Here is a 14,696-nt window from a genome sequence, read left to right as displayed (position 1 = left end):
GAAGGAAGGAAGGAAGGAAGGAAGGAAGGAAGGAAGGAAGGAAGGAAGGAAGGAAGGAAGAAAAGAAAGAGGGAAAGAAGGAAAGTTAAGAAATACAATAACTTCCAACCATCTTTTCAACCAAGAGTTCCAATCTTATAATCCCTCTTAGATAATATTCAAGTCCCTTCAGCCATTCATGTAATAATCTATAAGTGCAAGTTTTAAGTAAGTGTGTCTGCATCTCCAAGGAGCAGGTTAAAGAGTGAGGAAGCAGTAAAAAAAAGGGAGGCTTTTGCTGAGTGAATTTTACTGTTTTAAAAATGATATTATGAATAGCTAGTAATATACAGAACACAAATATGCAAAGAAAGGGGACGTTAGTCACATACAGGTAACCATCCACCATCTGTTTTGAATAACCAGAAGCCTCATTGAAGAGCTGGAGGTAAGAGAGAACTTCAGACAAGATGCTAAGAATTCGCAGCAGATAAATATTGGTTTCTCCCAGCACTGGTTCCTGCTTTGCTAGACACTCTCGGCACAATTTCACCACCTGTCATCACAAAGAACAAAATAATCAAAAAGAGGAACTGAATAGAACAAAGAGGTCTGCCTCTGGAAGGCATAGCTCTAATGACAGGTTGGTCTCGAGTGTGGATACGAGTTGTTTCTGAACCAGTTTCCCACCCCCCAACCCCCTTAATTTCAATGCTGGAATAAATGTAAAGAAATGGTTCCATGCTGGTGAAATAATAATGCAATAGCACTGGATACAGTTCTATATTTTTATAAATTCTAAGTGTGGCTCCAAGTTATCTAAAGCCTTTGAAACTGAGTTCTTCAAGGTGTGGGATGTTCAAGTTGCATTGATATTGAGATTGTTATCTTTTATTTGTGTAAGAACAGTTAAACTATTATTAAGATAGTTGGATTGCTTGGGTGTTGATATAGGCTTTTCTTTTTTTCTTTTTCTGGTTTTGTTTTTACTATTTCTAATCTTATTAATTACCTAACACCAGGGGTGTCAAACTCAATATCATTGAGGGCCGCATCAGCATTGCGGTTGCCCTCAGGGGGCCGGGTGGGTATGGCCTGGGTGGCTTGGCCTACTGTTTGGGTGTGGCTAGACTGCGTATGGCCTACTGGGTGGGCGTGGCCAGCTCTACATGGTTCGCATCAAGGGTGCCTTTGGGGGCCTGGGCAGGAGTGGGACAGATCTGAGGGTCTCTGGCAGGAGGAGGGTCTCTGGGCCAGGGCCAAGGCTGTGGGGGCCGTTCCCTCACTGTTTCCAGGATGGCTTCGTGGGCCGCATGAAACCACTTCGCGGGCCGGATCCGGCCCCCGGGCCTTGTGTTTGACATGTCTGCCTAACACCAACTAAAACTGAAGCCAATGTTTTCTCCAACTATAAAACTGTAATACAGCAGATTTGTCCCAGGAATTTTAGTCTCTTTATGAGATGGTGGACATGAGCATCAGAACTGCCTCTTTCATTACTTCATCTGCTTTACTTTCTCATTTTGAAGGAACAGGTACCGTAGTTGCCTCAACTGTCTTTGCAGGCCTGTGCATTCTGGACCTCTCTGGTAGTAAGGGCACCATCTCTTGGATTCCCCCAATTGTGCATCAAACTGGAAGGACTAGAAAGAAGCTATTATAGTCAAATTCTTTCACACCACCAGTGAGTTTTTTATGCATATGAACACTTAACTAAAATACCCCTGTAATTATTAAATTCAGTTAAATTGAATTAGATCTGGTTGAAATGTTCTCTCAATATTATGTCAGTTTCAAAATACCCTCTGTTTTTCTGTGGGCTTGAAGCAGGTAAAACTCTGCAAGCAGAAATTTATCAGTCTTCATCTTTGCAGTCAATATTGGAGAAGGTAGAAAATTAGATTATACAGGAAAGATAATTCCATATAAAATCCCACAAGATTTATTTTAGGACTTATTTAAATAAATGTTCTAAATTATAAACTTCATGAACAATTCCTTAAAATACAGTAAAATAAATCTAATGGATTTTAAGTCAATCCATTATTTATACTCTCATCACTTTCAAAATAATATGAAATAAGGCTTCAGCTTGCAATATTTTGCTATTTTGTTTACAGTGAGGAATACAATAAGATGATAATCTGTGTTAATGGTATTATGTGTGTTTTCTTTAATATTTTGTGCTGAATATTTTGTAGTATTTTTGGCTGATCTTTGGCGGTAATAAATTGAAACACTTGTATAAATGTGCATATATTTTCATAGATTTAAAACCAATAATGGGACAGAACCAGAACAAAACTGCATGCTTTATAGCTTAGATCATCTGGTGGTTAATCCCATGAACAAAAGTCATATTCATTTTGTCTAGATTAGCACCATCCTTTCAACCAGCATTTCCACAAAAGGCAGCTCCAATTTTTTAATCTCCCACAGAAGCATCTGAAATGTAATAGTTGAAGACTAAACCAATATACATTTTGGTTTTGAGACAAGCAGTTTTAATTGATCCTCTGCACAAATTAATTTAAGAGGATGGTGTTGAGATTGAACAAAAGGGGAAATTCATTCATATATTTATACAGTATATCTGTCTATCTCTGTCTCTGTCTCTATCTCTATCTACAGTAATTACAATACAATACAAAGAGGCAGCTATTCATGAAGGATGATCATGGTTGCTAAAATCCAAATGCATCAATACAAACCAAAACTAATGGCACCAAAAAAAACCACCCAGATAATGCTGGCCTATCATAATGGCTTCTATGAGAGTGACATCCTAACCCTAGATTGGTAGGGGTGGGGAATAGCAGAAAAGGCTATCTCTCATACTCCATATAATGCATTTTTCTCAAAAGTGGGGTGCCACCACACACACAATCTTGTTGGAATTGAGCTGGCAAATTTTTGGCAGGGAGAGGATACACCTTTAAGCAGGATAGGATCCCTAGAAGTAACAAGACTGAGCTTTTTGTACCATTTTAACTATTATGGAAAGGTCATTTTCCTAAGCACTTTCATTTCCTTATTTTCAAAAAATGGCAGACAGTTGCCATTATTAGGCTGTTTATTGCTGAATTTTGAGGTTCACAGAAAAGGGGTTCAGATGGCCCACACTGGAGTCCTAGGGAGATGGAAAAAGATTGCCCTGTACCACTTAAATTACTGTGAAGGTTGTCACTGCAGAAAACCCAGTGTCCCAATAACTTACTTCATGGTATACTCCATCAGAACGAGCTTTATCAACTTTTTTCATGGTTTCCTTGGTGAACTGAATGACCTCTTTCACCACTTCTTGGGATGGCTGTGAGAAATAAGGGAAAATTATTCGTCTGTGCTTCTTCATTTTTCCTGTCATCACATAACAAACCAAATCTTTTTATTATCAAGATCATGTCTTGGAACAAACTTTGCAAGAGTCACCTTAGCTCTTTTTTTTCTATTGGGAGAAATTCAAAGAATGGTAATGAAGACAAACAGGGCACTAAGTCCTATAAATAAGAATGAAAAAAGAGGATATATTGAGTTTTGAGAAGAGACACTGAGAGATTTTGATGGCACTCTTCAAATAAATGAAAGGATGTCACATAGAGGAAAACTAAAATTTATTCCCTTTTTTCCACAGGGTACAGGATAATATTAATAAAAGTAAGTTACAGAAAGCTCATTCCATTTAAATGTTAAAAAACTTCCAAACAATAAGAGAAATTGGACAGTACCACCAATTACCTAGAGCAGGGGTCTGCAATCTTGACAACTTTAAGACTTGTGGCTGGCTGAGGAATTCTGGAAGCTGAAGTCCACAAGTCTTAAAGTTGTCAAGGTTGCAGACCCCTGACCTAGAGACAGACAGTACCACCAATTTAATGTACCTAGAGGCCACATTAAATTACCTTTAATATACCCAGTTCTTTTCACTAAACAATAATCTGTTCAAGACGTTTTAATCTGGATTAAATTAAAATTAAATTAAATCCTGAGTAGAGAGTTGGACTTGCTATGAGAAGTCGGGCAGCTGAAATAAAATCAGCATTAGTAAGAACTATGCTTATTCCCATCATCTATAGGGTCAGCTATGGCCCCAAAGCAACCACAGCTTTCTCCAGAGGGTCTATGGTGACTCAATGCTGCTAGCTTGGTGCAGTCAGCTGGAGGTAGCCTTCTCGCCACCGGCAAGTCCCCTCTCCTAACTCACTGCCACCATTTCTTCACAGGATATCTCAATAACAGAAATTCACTGTGGGGATAACTTGCTGTGGGTGCTGGATGGAGAGCTGGATGAGTGGTTGAGTGAGTGAGTGGGCTATTGGAGGGCAGCAGTGATGGGTGGGGAGCTGGATCGAGAGTTGGAGTAGTTGGGCAAGCAAGTGTGATGTCAGAGGGTGACAGGGATAGGTTGGTTCCACCCTGAATGCCGAACCAGGAGTTTGGCTGCAGTGGGAGATGGGGCGGGGGGCAGGGAGGCAGTATCAGACAGGGGCTTCCTATTTTGACACTCACACACCAGCCATTGCCTCTGTGCCTTGGAGTTCTGCCAGATGGAAAGCAAGAGAAAACAGGCTGTCAGAGGAAAGCGTGGTGGCGGTACTGGGCAGGACATATCCCATTTTGACCTCCTCATCACTGCCATTGCCTCTGCATCTTGGCTCTGGCCTGAACCGGCAATTTTGCTGTGGCGATGTGCTAGGCACGTTTTTCTAAAGAGCCGATGCTGCAACCTTGAAAGTTTTTTTTAAAGTGCTGCTGCTTTGCAACTGTCTTCCCTGCTGTAGCCGAACTTCTGGTTCAGCATTCGGGATGGAGCGAATCTACTGCAGCCATCCTCTGACATCCCGCTACCTTGCCCACCCGCCCAGCTCTCTGTCCAGTGCTCTGCCCATCACTGCTCTCCTCTGACAGCTCACTTGCTTGCTCACCTGCTTGCTTGCCCCCCTCTCCATCTGGCACCTGCAGGGAGTTATCCCCGCAGTAAATTTCTGGTGTTGAGATGTCCTGCGAAGAAATGGCTGCAGCAAGTTGGCAGAGGGGACATGGCAGCTGAAGGCCACCTCCAGGTGGCCACACCAAGCTAGCAGCATCGAGTTATCCCATTTCGTTCTCCAGGATGGTTCTGTATGCTGTCAATGCCATGGTTCCGACAGATGAAACTCTTCAGAGAACTTCGAGGCATTGTTTACCTCTGATGTTTTTGTTTTGACAGTCAAAATGGCAATATATTCTCAATGTTCAACAGAAATTTGCCTTATAGGCTATATGGCAATGTTCCATAAGTGATAAATCTAGTGATAAATCTAGACACAATGCCACATGCAAAAGCAAAGCTACTTCCAAAAAAAATCCTTGAAATTCCATATTTGGAAGTCAATGCCAATCAATTTCTCAGGTCAGGCACTGCAAACTAAATGAGCAAAACTACATGAATTTCAACAAGGTGTCCCTAATAAGCAAAACTACATGAATTTCAACAAGGTGTCCCTGAGTAGAAACAGCATTTTGAAAAGTTTAAAAGTACTTTCTCAGCCAGACTTACAGTGAGTAATTAAACATAAAGGTAAAGGTAAAGGTTCCCCCGCACATGCGTGCTAGTCGTTTCCAACTCTAGGGACCGGTGCTCATCTCTGTTTCAAAGCCGAAGAGCCAGCGCTTGTCTGAGAACATCTCCGTGGTCATGTAGACTAGATGCCAAAGGCGCATGGAACGCTGTTACCTTCCCACCGTAGTGGTCCCTATTTTTCTACTTCAATTTTTACGTGCTTTCGAACTGCTAGGTTGGCAGAAGCTGGGACAAGTAACAGGCGCTCACTCTGTTACGCGGCACTCGGGATTCGACCTGCCAAACTGCCAACCTTCTGATCGACAAGCTCAGCGTCCTAACCCACTGAGCCACCGCGTTCCTTTGAATTAAACATAGGAAAATGTATTTGGTGTAATGCTTTAAGACTAAATTGCAGGAGACAATTCTAGTCCTGTTCCGGGCAAGAAGCCAGCTAGGTAACTTTGAGCCAGGGATTTGTCCAGACAGTCACCAGAATCTCTTTGAAATATTTTAAAATAGAATAGAGCTGGAAGGGACCTTAGAGGTCTTCTAGTCCAGCCCCCTTCTCAGGCAGGAGAACATACATCATCTCAGAAAAGTGATTGTCTAGTTATATAAAATGAATAGAATAGAATAGAATAGAATAGAATAGAATAGAATAGAATAGAATAGAATAGAATAGAATAATAGAATAGAATAGAATAGAATAGAATAGAATAGAATAGAATAGAATAGAATAGAATAGAATAGAATAGAATAGAATAGAATAGAATAGAATATGGAAGGGACCTTGGAGGTCTTCTAGTCCAGCCCCCTGCTCAAGCAGGAGGACCTATACCATCTCAGACATAGTGACTGTCTAACCTCTTCTTAAAAATCTCCAGTGATGGAGCATCCACAATGTCTGGAGGCAAGCTGTTCCACTGATTAATTGTCCTCACTGTCAGGAAGTTTCTCCTTAATTCCAGGTTGCTTCTCTCTTTGATTAGTTTCTGACTATTGTTTCTCGTCCCTCTGTCTCTGGTGAATAACGTGACCCTCTCTTCTCTGTGGCAGCCCCTCAAATACTGGAATGCTGCTATGATGCCTCCCCTATTTCTTCTTTTCTTTAGACTAGCCAGACCCAAGTCCCACAGCCGTTCTTTATATGTTTTAGTCTCCAGGCCTTTGATCATCTTACTTGCTCTTCTCTGAATTTTTTCTAAACTCTCAACATCTTTTTTGTGATATGGTGACTAAAATTGGCTGCAGTATTCTATGTGTGGTCTTACTAGGATTTTATAAAGTGGTACTAATACTTTGTGTGATCTTGATTCTATGCCTCTGTTTATATAACCCCAGGATTGCATTAGCTTTTTTGGTTGTTGCTGCACACTGCTGGCTCACAGTCAAGTGATCGTCCACTAGATCCCTCTCACAGTTATTGGTTTGAGCCAAGTCTCACCAAATCTGTACTTGTACCTTTGATTTTTCCTGCCTAAATGTAAAACTTTGCTTTTCTCCACATTGAAACTCATTTTGTTGGATAGGGCCCATTGTTTGTCAAGATCTTTTTGCATCTTGAATTTGTCTTCTGGGTATTGGCTACTCTTGTCAGTTTGGTGTCATCTGTAAATTTGATGAGTTCCCCTTCTTTTCTCTCATCTAAGTCATTTATGAAGATATTGATATTTTCTTCCTGTGGTTCTCATATTTGGTCTGTGTCGTCTCTTCTGCACCTAAACTGCACTCCTTCACTTCCTTCCCATAGTTTCTCACATGGAATCCAATACTTGCAAAGTTTTAATGAAACTGACTAACAGTGATATACACATAAATAATTACCTTAGATGATAATGGTTCATGCTATAGTGAGAGCCAGAGTCAGAGCAATTTCAGATATACCTGGCAATTATTTCTTGACAAATAAGGAATCAAGCAAGTAAGCAATGAAGATACAAATATTCGCTGCTTCTTATTCAACCATAGGCAGAAGAGAGCAGAGCCCTTGTATTTGTAGAAGACCAAGGAAACTAAAGATTTGTCAACAAAATGATAGCAGAACAAATACTTCATTGTAAAACAGCTTACATCACAATACTGATTTTCTTCCACAGGTTCAACTACAGTATCTGTGCTGTATATTCACTTTCCCCAGATATCCTTGGTACCCCAAGAGATAGGTGAACCAACAGGCCTGAGCTGGCCTGCTGGATCATTTGATACTACCCCATAGTATACTCTCTCTGCTAATCTTCTTGCAACACACATTAATCTTATAGGTAAATCAACTTGTTAAAGAATTCAGTGAGGGTAGATATATTGTGTTTCACCAAACGCTGAAACCCAGAATTGCAGAACTTCCAGAATTGCAGAAAACCCAAACTGCATCTTAGTATTTCTTTGTAAGGTTCTTGACTGAAACAAGATATATGCTACTGTTTACATTTATTTATTAATTTGTCAGATTGGTATTCTGCTTCTTTGCCAACTTTATCCTCATAACAAAAAAAACTTGTAAAGTAGGTTGGGATGCAAGGCAGTAATTAGCCTGAAATTATTCAGTAAGCTTCCATAGCTGAAACCATATTTGAGCCCAAATCTTTCTGTTTCCAATTCAATATCTTATTCATTTATGTTCCTGGAGATATTTGAAATTTGTCAAAGTCATACCTTTTCATTCCCCTCTTTCACAGCCAACATCAGGTCATCTTTGATTCCTTTCTGGCAATGCTCACAGGTACAATCAAAATAATACTGTTTTCTCAGTTGCTGCTTTCTGTCTTCACTGACATTGAGAAAGTCTATATAGGAAACAGTCAGCTCTTCTCCTTCAGAGATCTTAGTCAATACACGTAGTTCTATCCTGGTTTTAAATAAGGCAAGAGGCATTAGATCAATTGCAGCAATTATCTGATTCTATAGATAAGATTCTTAGGAAAGAAACTCTTTAAGGATATATCTTCCCAAGCAACGCCAGGGATTATTTTGTGGAATTTTCTGTCTTCTGAATTAAATATTGTACAAGGGTGAACAAAATTCTGTAATAAGAAAATATCAAATTAATACTGCATACATTTATGGAAATCAAAACCATTTTAATTTTCTTTTACTTTGCATAATTTATTGAGGAGGATTTTTCTTCATATTCTGGAATTTTCTCTGGCTTTTGCTAATTATTGATAGGGCAAAGAGGCCTTGTTTTCTGACTAAGGAGAAAGTCTCACTCAACAACCTCTACAATTTCAGCATGCAGTTTCCAGTTTTGAACAAATTCTCAAAAATTCAAAAGTCACATATATAATGTTCACTGTCCTTCAATTAAAATTAAAGTTTTTAGACAATTGAATTTTTTATAAAATTAGAATCTATAGCATACTCAAGTGTAGCTTAGAGTATGATTTTGAAATCATCATTATAAATTTTTGGATAAGTGTTCTCTCATTTTATTTTATTATACAAATTATCTTTTAATTGACATTTCCCTTCTTACCTTCGGCACACTCACTTAATATTCCACTTTGTAGTTGCTATTTAAAATTACATTCCATATACTGTACTGCTTCATATAGCCACAGTTAACCAATAGATAACCTTCAATAAGTGGGTCAGCCAGAATGCATGCTAAAGGGGTGGGCTTCTGTGCACTTATTTGTGAGGCTGAGGAACAGGTTCACTTGCAGATATTTTTCATCTATTATACTTGCCACCAGCAAGATAGCTTCTGGGTGGCATCTGCCAGGTTTGGGCAGGGTGGAACTTCTTAGCATTAGAATTTTAACCTGGGGGATTCAGCACAATCACATCTGAAATCATGTACACGAAATGCATTGTACAGAAATAGAGCTGTTATGAAAAATAAGCAAAAGCACACTTACATGCTCATCTACAGATACATTAACCAAGCCATTTCTAAACATTCAGCTTTTGAGCACATGAATATGTTCTTGCCATGCACCCTCGTCATGCCTACTTTCTTCCTTTCTGACAGTAAGTCACTGGAGATCCTTAAACTGAGGGGCAATTAAATTATGTCTATCCGAACACAAAAGGCAATGCTTCCAAATGTGTAAAATAAAGAATTAGTTTCTCTTACATTCTCAATCTTTCTCTTTTTATTCTTTCATTTTAAAAAAATGGTATGGTCTACATAAACCTCACACACCGAACTGGAATTGATTTGGTTCATTCCAGTTTCATTTTTAAATGTTAGCCCAGAAGCATTAAGAAATATAATGGTGATTATCTTTAAGTTCCCCTTTATCAGATCAGAGTAATACATCTGTTAGCCAAGAGTTTAGCCACAACTTCCCAGTTCATGTGTTCACTTATTTTTTTAGAAAGAATGTTTCTTTATGTTCCACATTAACTACAGTTACATTCACACACATACAAAGACAATTATGCTTTCTTACATCAGCTGTGGTTTCAAAATGTGCAGTACCTTCCACTAAGGCAGAGGTGTCAAACTGTCGGCCCACAGGCCGGACGCGTCGTGACGAAACTGCACCCATCCCATTGCCAGCAATGGGGAAAAAGTTCTGATATTTTTATTTTTTTTATTTTTTTATTTTAATTCCATTTATATCCCGCCCTTCTCCGAAGACTCAGGGCGGCTTACAAGCTTAGCAATAGCCTTCATTCTATGTATATGCCTGCTTATTAGGGCTTTCACACACACCCAAGCGGCATTATTACAAAGTCAGCTTAATTGCCCCCAACAATCTGGGTCCTCATTTTACCTACCTCAGAAGGATGGAAGGCTGAGTCAACCTTGAGCCTGGTGGGATGCGAACCTGCACTAATTGCAGGCAGCTGGTGTTACTTAAGGAGGCATTAGCCCACTGCTCCACCAAGGCTCCTGATATGTCGTGCAATGTCACGTGACGTCACAAGTTTGACATGTCTGCACTAAGGGCTTTGTTTATAATCAGCTGAATCTAGGAATAGGTTTCTTTAATTTATACAAGAGAGATCCAAATAACTCTTTTTTAATTTAAAAGATTCTTTTGAGAATTCCTGGAAAGTACGCAGAATAAATCTCCAAGGATTGTAGAAAGATTTGGCAAGAAGGCTCAAAAAACACTTGAGGTCTTCTTTTTCCCTGTGAGGCCCTCCTGAGATTACAATCAAAAACTTGTCATAAGGGTGGAAAATGGGATGGAAGGGATGGCATGCCCAGCCCCTCTCCCAGGCTGGAATTAGTTGTAATCAATGCAACCAAAATTAGGGAAAGGGGGCTCAGGCAATTGGACATCTGTAAATAAGATGAAAGATTGACAGGATTTATTACCACCAATACAGGCTCTCATGCTGTCACTGCTATGGAAAGGAAAGAGGGGAAAAAGAAAATAGCAGTGATGTTAAGAAGGATGGGCAAGTTGATCTGATAAGAACAGAGGTGACAATCACAATTAATATTATAGTACTTATTATTATAATACAGTACAAAATGCAGGAAGTATTAAATTAAGAGCTGGGTTTAATGGAGTGTAGCTTAGGGATTACAGAAACTGTGGAATTATGTGCCAAACATTTCCAAAGTTGGGTTATTATTGTCTGTGATTCTTCTATACTGATGCAGGAAGAGAGAGAAGTAATGAGAGAAGGGAGTATATTATGCTTTCAAGACCGACCCACCTCATCTGGGTGTGGAACAATGATCTTACAGCCTCATGACTGAAAAAAAGAACAAACACCTGCAGTTTGACAAAGATAGAAACACTGGAAAAGCAGTCTGAGGCCAGACATTTAGTAGATTGAATGCTTGGAGGCAGCTATACATTGACATGCATGAACCAAAGACAACAGTAAAAGATGCATCTGAAATTGTAAACTATAATTTACACAGGGTAGATTATTTCCTCTCTCAAACAGGCTTTGGCTCTAGCGTAGGAATACTTGTATTTCGCCGCAATTGATTAACTGACTGGCTAGTTCTTCTTGTCTCAGGGGAGCCAGAGTTGAAGGCAGTCACAAAGCTTGGATATTCCATCTCCTGGCCCTCTTGGGCTCTCTGCTGCCCCGTCCAAGTTTAGTTTTACGAATAAGAATTTGGTGAAACTAAGCCGCAAGGTTTAATAGAACCTTCCCTTGGCATAGATAGATCAGCTTCAGCATTATAGCATTAGTAGCAGTAAGCGCAACTCTTTTTGTAAGTCTACTCACTATCAGTTAAAAATATACCACATGTACTCCTTACTGAGTTCACTGCGATTATACTATAAAGCATCAGTATGTTTTGTCTTTAACTATTTCCACTATCTGATTTCAAATTTTCCTCTAGCACGTAATGTTTGCTCATCCGGGCCTTCTGATAGGGTGCATAACCACTAAAAGTTACTAGAAAGGACAGCAGATAGATATTGGACCAGAATAATTTACTTTACTTTTATGTTTTGATCCACCCCAAACCTTAAAGTGGAGACTAAACATTACAAGTTTAAAAGCAAGTTTCACTGATTTCACTGATTCACTGAGTGACAAATAGTAACATAACAGTCTAAAAGGCAGTCTCTACAGCTGAACCAGAGAAAGAAGGATCTTTCCACTCAGTAGCTTCTTTGTATTGCTGGGAATGATTTCCACATGGGTTTTCTCTCCCAGTATCAGTCAATCCATCTCAAAATCTGTATGGGTTGGTTTTTTTTCCTGGTCACAGCAGAAGACATAACTAGCTAGGTAGGAACCTTCCCTTGCTGCTTTCTTTACGTTCTCTTGTGAATTAAACCAATTTCACATAGCCCTTTTCAAAAGGGATAGCAAAAATAGCAAAGAGCAGCTGCTAGTGCCAGCTCTTCTCACCTCCCCCCCCACTCTTTAACTTATGGCCCCCTCAATCAAGAAATTGCCAGGAAAACAGCCCCCAGCAATAGGGGGAAAAATTGCTAAAGCATAACAGAAGTTTTTCAACAGCATCCTGTCTGTTGCTTTAATTTTTGACATTTCATGCCTTGAGTTCCCTCTTGCCCAAAGTTCCATTCAGGCATACTCAGAAATAATACCCCATCCAATCAAATATGACAAATACATCATCCTCTCCCACCATGGCAGAGAGGTTCTACATAATCCTTTTCCCATTCAAGGTAGATGGCATAATTACAGAGGGAGGCAAAGCCACCAGGGATGTTAAAAATACCAGTCTGATATTCTGATAATCTGACTTATGCTATAGTCTGGCCTTTCTGCATTGTGGTGGTGTTTGTTTTTAATCAGCCTCTAGGGACTGTAGAGAGATGTAACAATGCACTGAGATCACCCAAGGAAGTGGAGTGACAGTATATAGTAATTCCTGGAAGGGCCCTGGAAGTGGGCAGGTGTTGTGGCATGTTTTAATAAAGTAAATGTCTTAAGCCTATTAAAGTTTAACATATCTATTTAGTTTCTAATTTCTAAAAAAAGGTGTCACAAGTAGTTCCCTGAATGCTGGTGTTTTGCTACTGAATATTGCTAGTATGATTTAAGGATTTCAGGAGTTGCCAACAAGCATGTGGGAGCCATTAAAAAAACCCTCTGTATTATGAGCTGCTCATCCCTGAGCAATAGCAACATTAACTTAAGTTTTGGTTCTTGTTCAGAATTCACACGCTTCTACTATTCACAGTTTGTTTTATGAGGTAGCTAAAATGTATGTATAGCAACATTCAAGAGCAATCACATTTGGTCCTCCAATTCTTATCCCATGATCTTTTAAAGTAGACTTCTTACATTTATTGCAATCAAACAGATTATTTATGGAGCAAATTTAGGGAAAAATATAGTTGTCACTATTCTTTCTCCAAGAAGATGACATGCTGCTTGTCTTTTCATATAGACCTAGATGAGCCTTCCCTATTTTATTGAGTAACATTGTTGGATAGTACAGATTTAAGAAAGACTGATTCTGTCTGTTTTTAGAAATATCATCATGACTCTTAGTGACTTCCATCAATAGATTGATTACATCTTAGTGAATCAGATCATCACTGACAATACTAAGTCATGCTAGGAATTTACTCAGTGAAAAAAATTATAATAGTTAAAGTATTACCTCCTTCAACCATTTTCCTAATTTATTTATCTAGATCCATTCTCGACAATACACACTGAGTATAAGCCACTGAACCACTTAGTGGCATGGTCTTCACTGAATAATTTTCAACTTTCCAAGAACATAGTAAAAATCTCCTCCATTTCCCATTCATTGAAATGGGACTTCTACAAGATAATGTTCCAATGGGTTCCCCATTTTTCTAGATGAGTTCAGCAGTGGCCTTCATATTATGTATTTTCTGGAAGTGGAAGTTGATGCATTAGAGTTAGGCTACCTTTCCTCTGAAAAGCAGATTGTTTTCTGAAAGACTTTGTTTTAATCTCTGAACAGAAAAGAATGTTGCAGAGAATGAATACTTACTTGCCATTGTTAAAGATGACAGTACAATTGGGCCAACAATCATGATTCACCAAGCAAAGATTGGGGAAGATGCCTACGCCAACTGCCTGAAGTCCCCTTTGGTCACTCAAGGTGAAACCATTGCAATTGATCTGCTCCCACAAAAACAAAAAACAAAAAGTAAGATGCATCAGGAAAAACAATTTTTTTAGATCTGAGAGAGCCAGTTTCTGTGCCTACAGAGGGATCCATTTCTCAGAGAGAATTTGGGAACAGAAATACGAATGAGTTCAACTCATTCCATCTATTAAGATCTATATTAAAATCATCACAAATTACTAGCCAGGATATATAATATATGTAAATCTACAAAAAATATGTACAGCAGTCATCTCTCTTTTTTCTTATCTCTCTAACTGCATCTCTTGCATTTTCTTAATTTTCCTAATTCTTAAAATCCTGCAATACACAGAAGGGTCAGAATTTGGTCATGCAGTTGCAACTTCTATCTTGCCTTTTTTGACAAACTGGATATCAGGGGAGAGTATGACTGTTTATCTTCCAATCTCACAAAATTTTGTGAAGGATTCAGATGTGTTTTATCAAGGGCTGTTCTTTTTTCTATTGCTTGGAGGGGAGGGAAATAGCACCATTTGGACAAAGTAGTTTAAGAACTTATTGAAGTTGCTGCCCACTCAGTGGATTCCTGATGTGTAATTCTAAAGACCTCAGATTTGCCCCATAAGCCTCCAGCATTTCATCTTTAGACACTCAGTTAATTACCATCTTCCTGCTGTAAAGGATACCCACAGTGTGTATCAGTGG

General features: G+C 39.1%; 1 protein-coding gene across 1 annotated transcript in view; it reads right to left on the bottom strand.

The window, feature by feature from the left end:
• The window catches only part of SMYD1 (SET and MYND domain containing 1), a 42,957-nt gene that overhangs the window by 4,692 nt on the left and 23,569 nt on the right, over positions 1 to 14,696 (bottom strand). Inside the window, exons 4-7 of the mRNA XM_083377937.1 lie at positions 13,893 to 14,023; positions 8,174 to 8,366; positions 3,197 to 3,289; positions 372 to 535 (exon numbers count right to left, since the gene is read on the bottom strand). Of these exons, the coding sequence (XP_083234063.1) occupies positions 372 to 535; positions 3,197 to 3,289; positions 8,174 to 8,366; positions 13,893 to 14,023 (581 nt within the window). The remainder of the gene's footprint in view (positions 1 to 371; positions 536 to 3,196; positions 3,290 to 8,173; positions 8,367 to 13,892; positions 14,024 to 14,696) is intronic.

Source organism: Vipera ursinii (assembly GCF_947247035.1).
Source record: "Vipera ursinii genome assembly, chromosome: Z".
Lineage (NCBI taxonomy): Eukaryota > Metazoa > Chordata > Lepidosauria > Squamata > Viperidae > Vipera > Vipera ursinii.
Note: the sequence above shows the minus strand (reverse complement) of the source record. Positions and strands in the feature narration are given on the sequence as shown.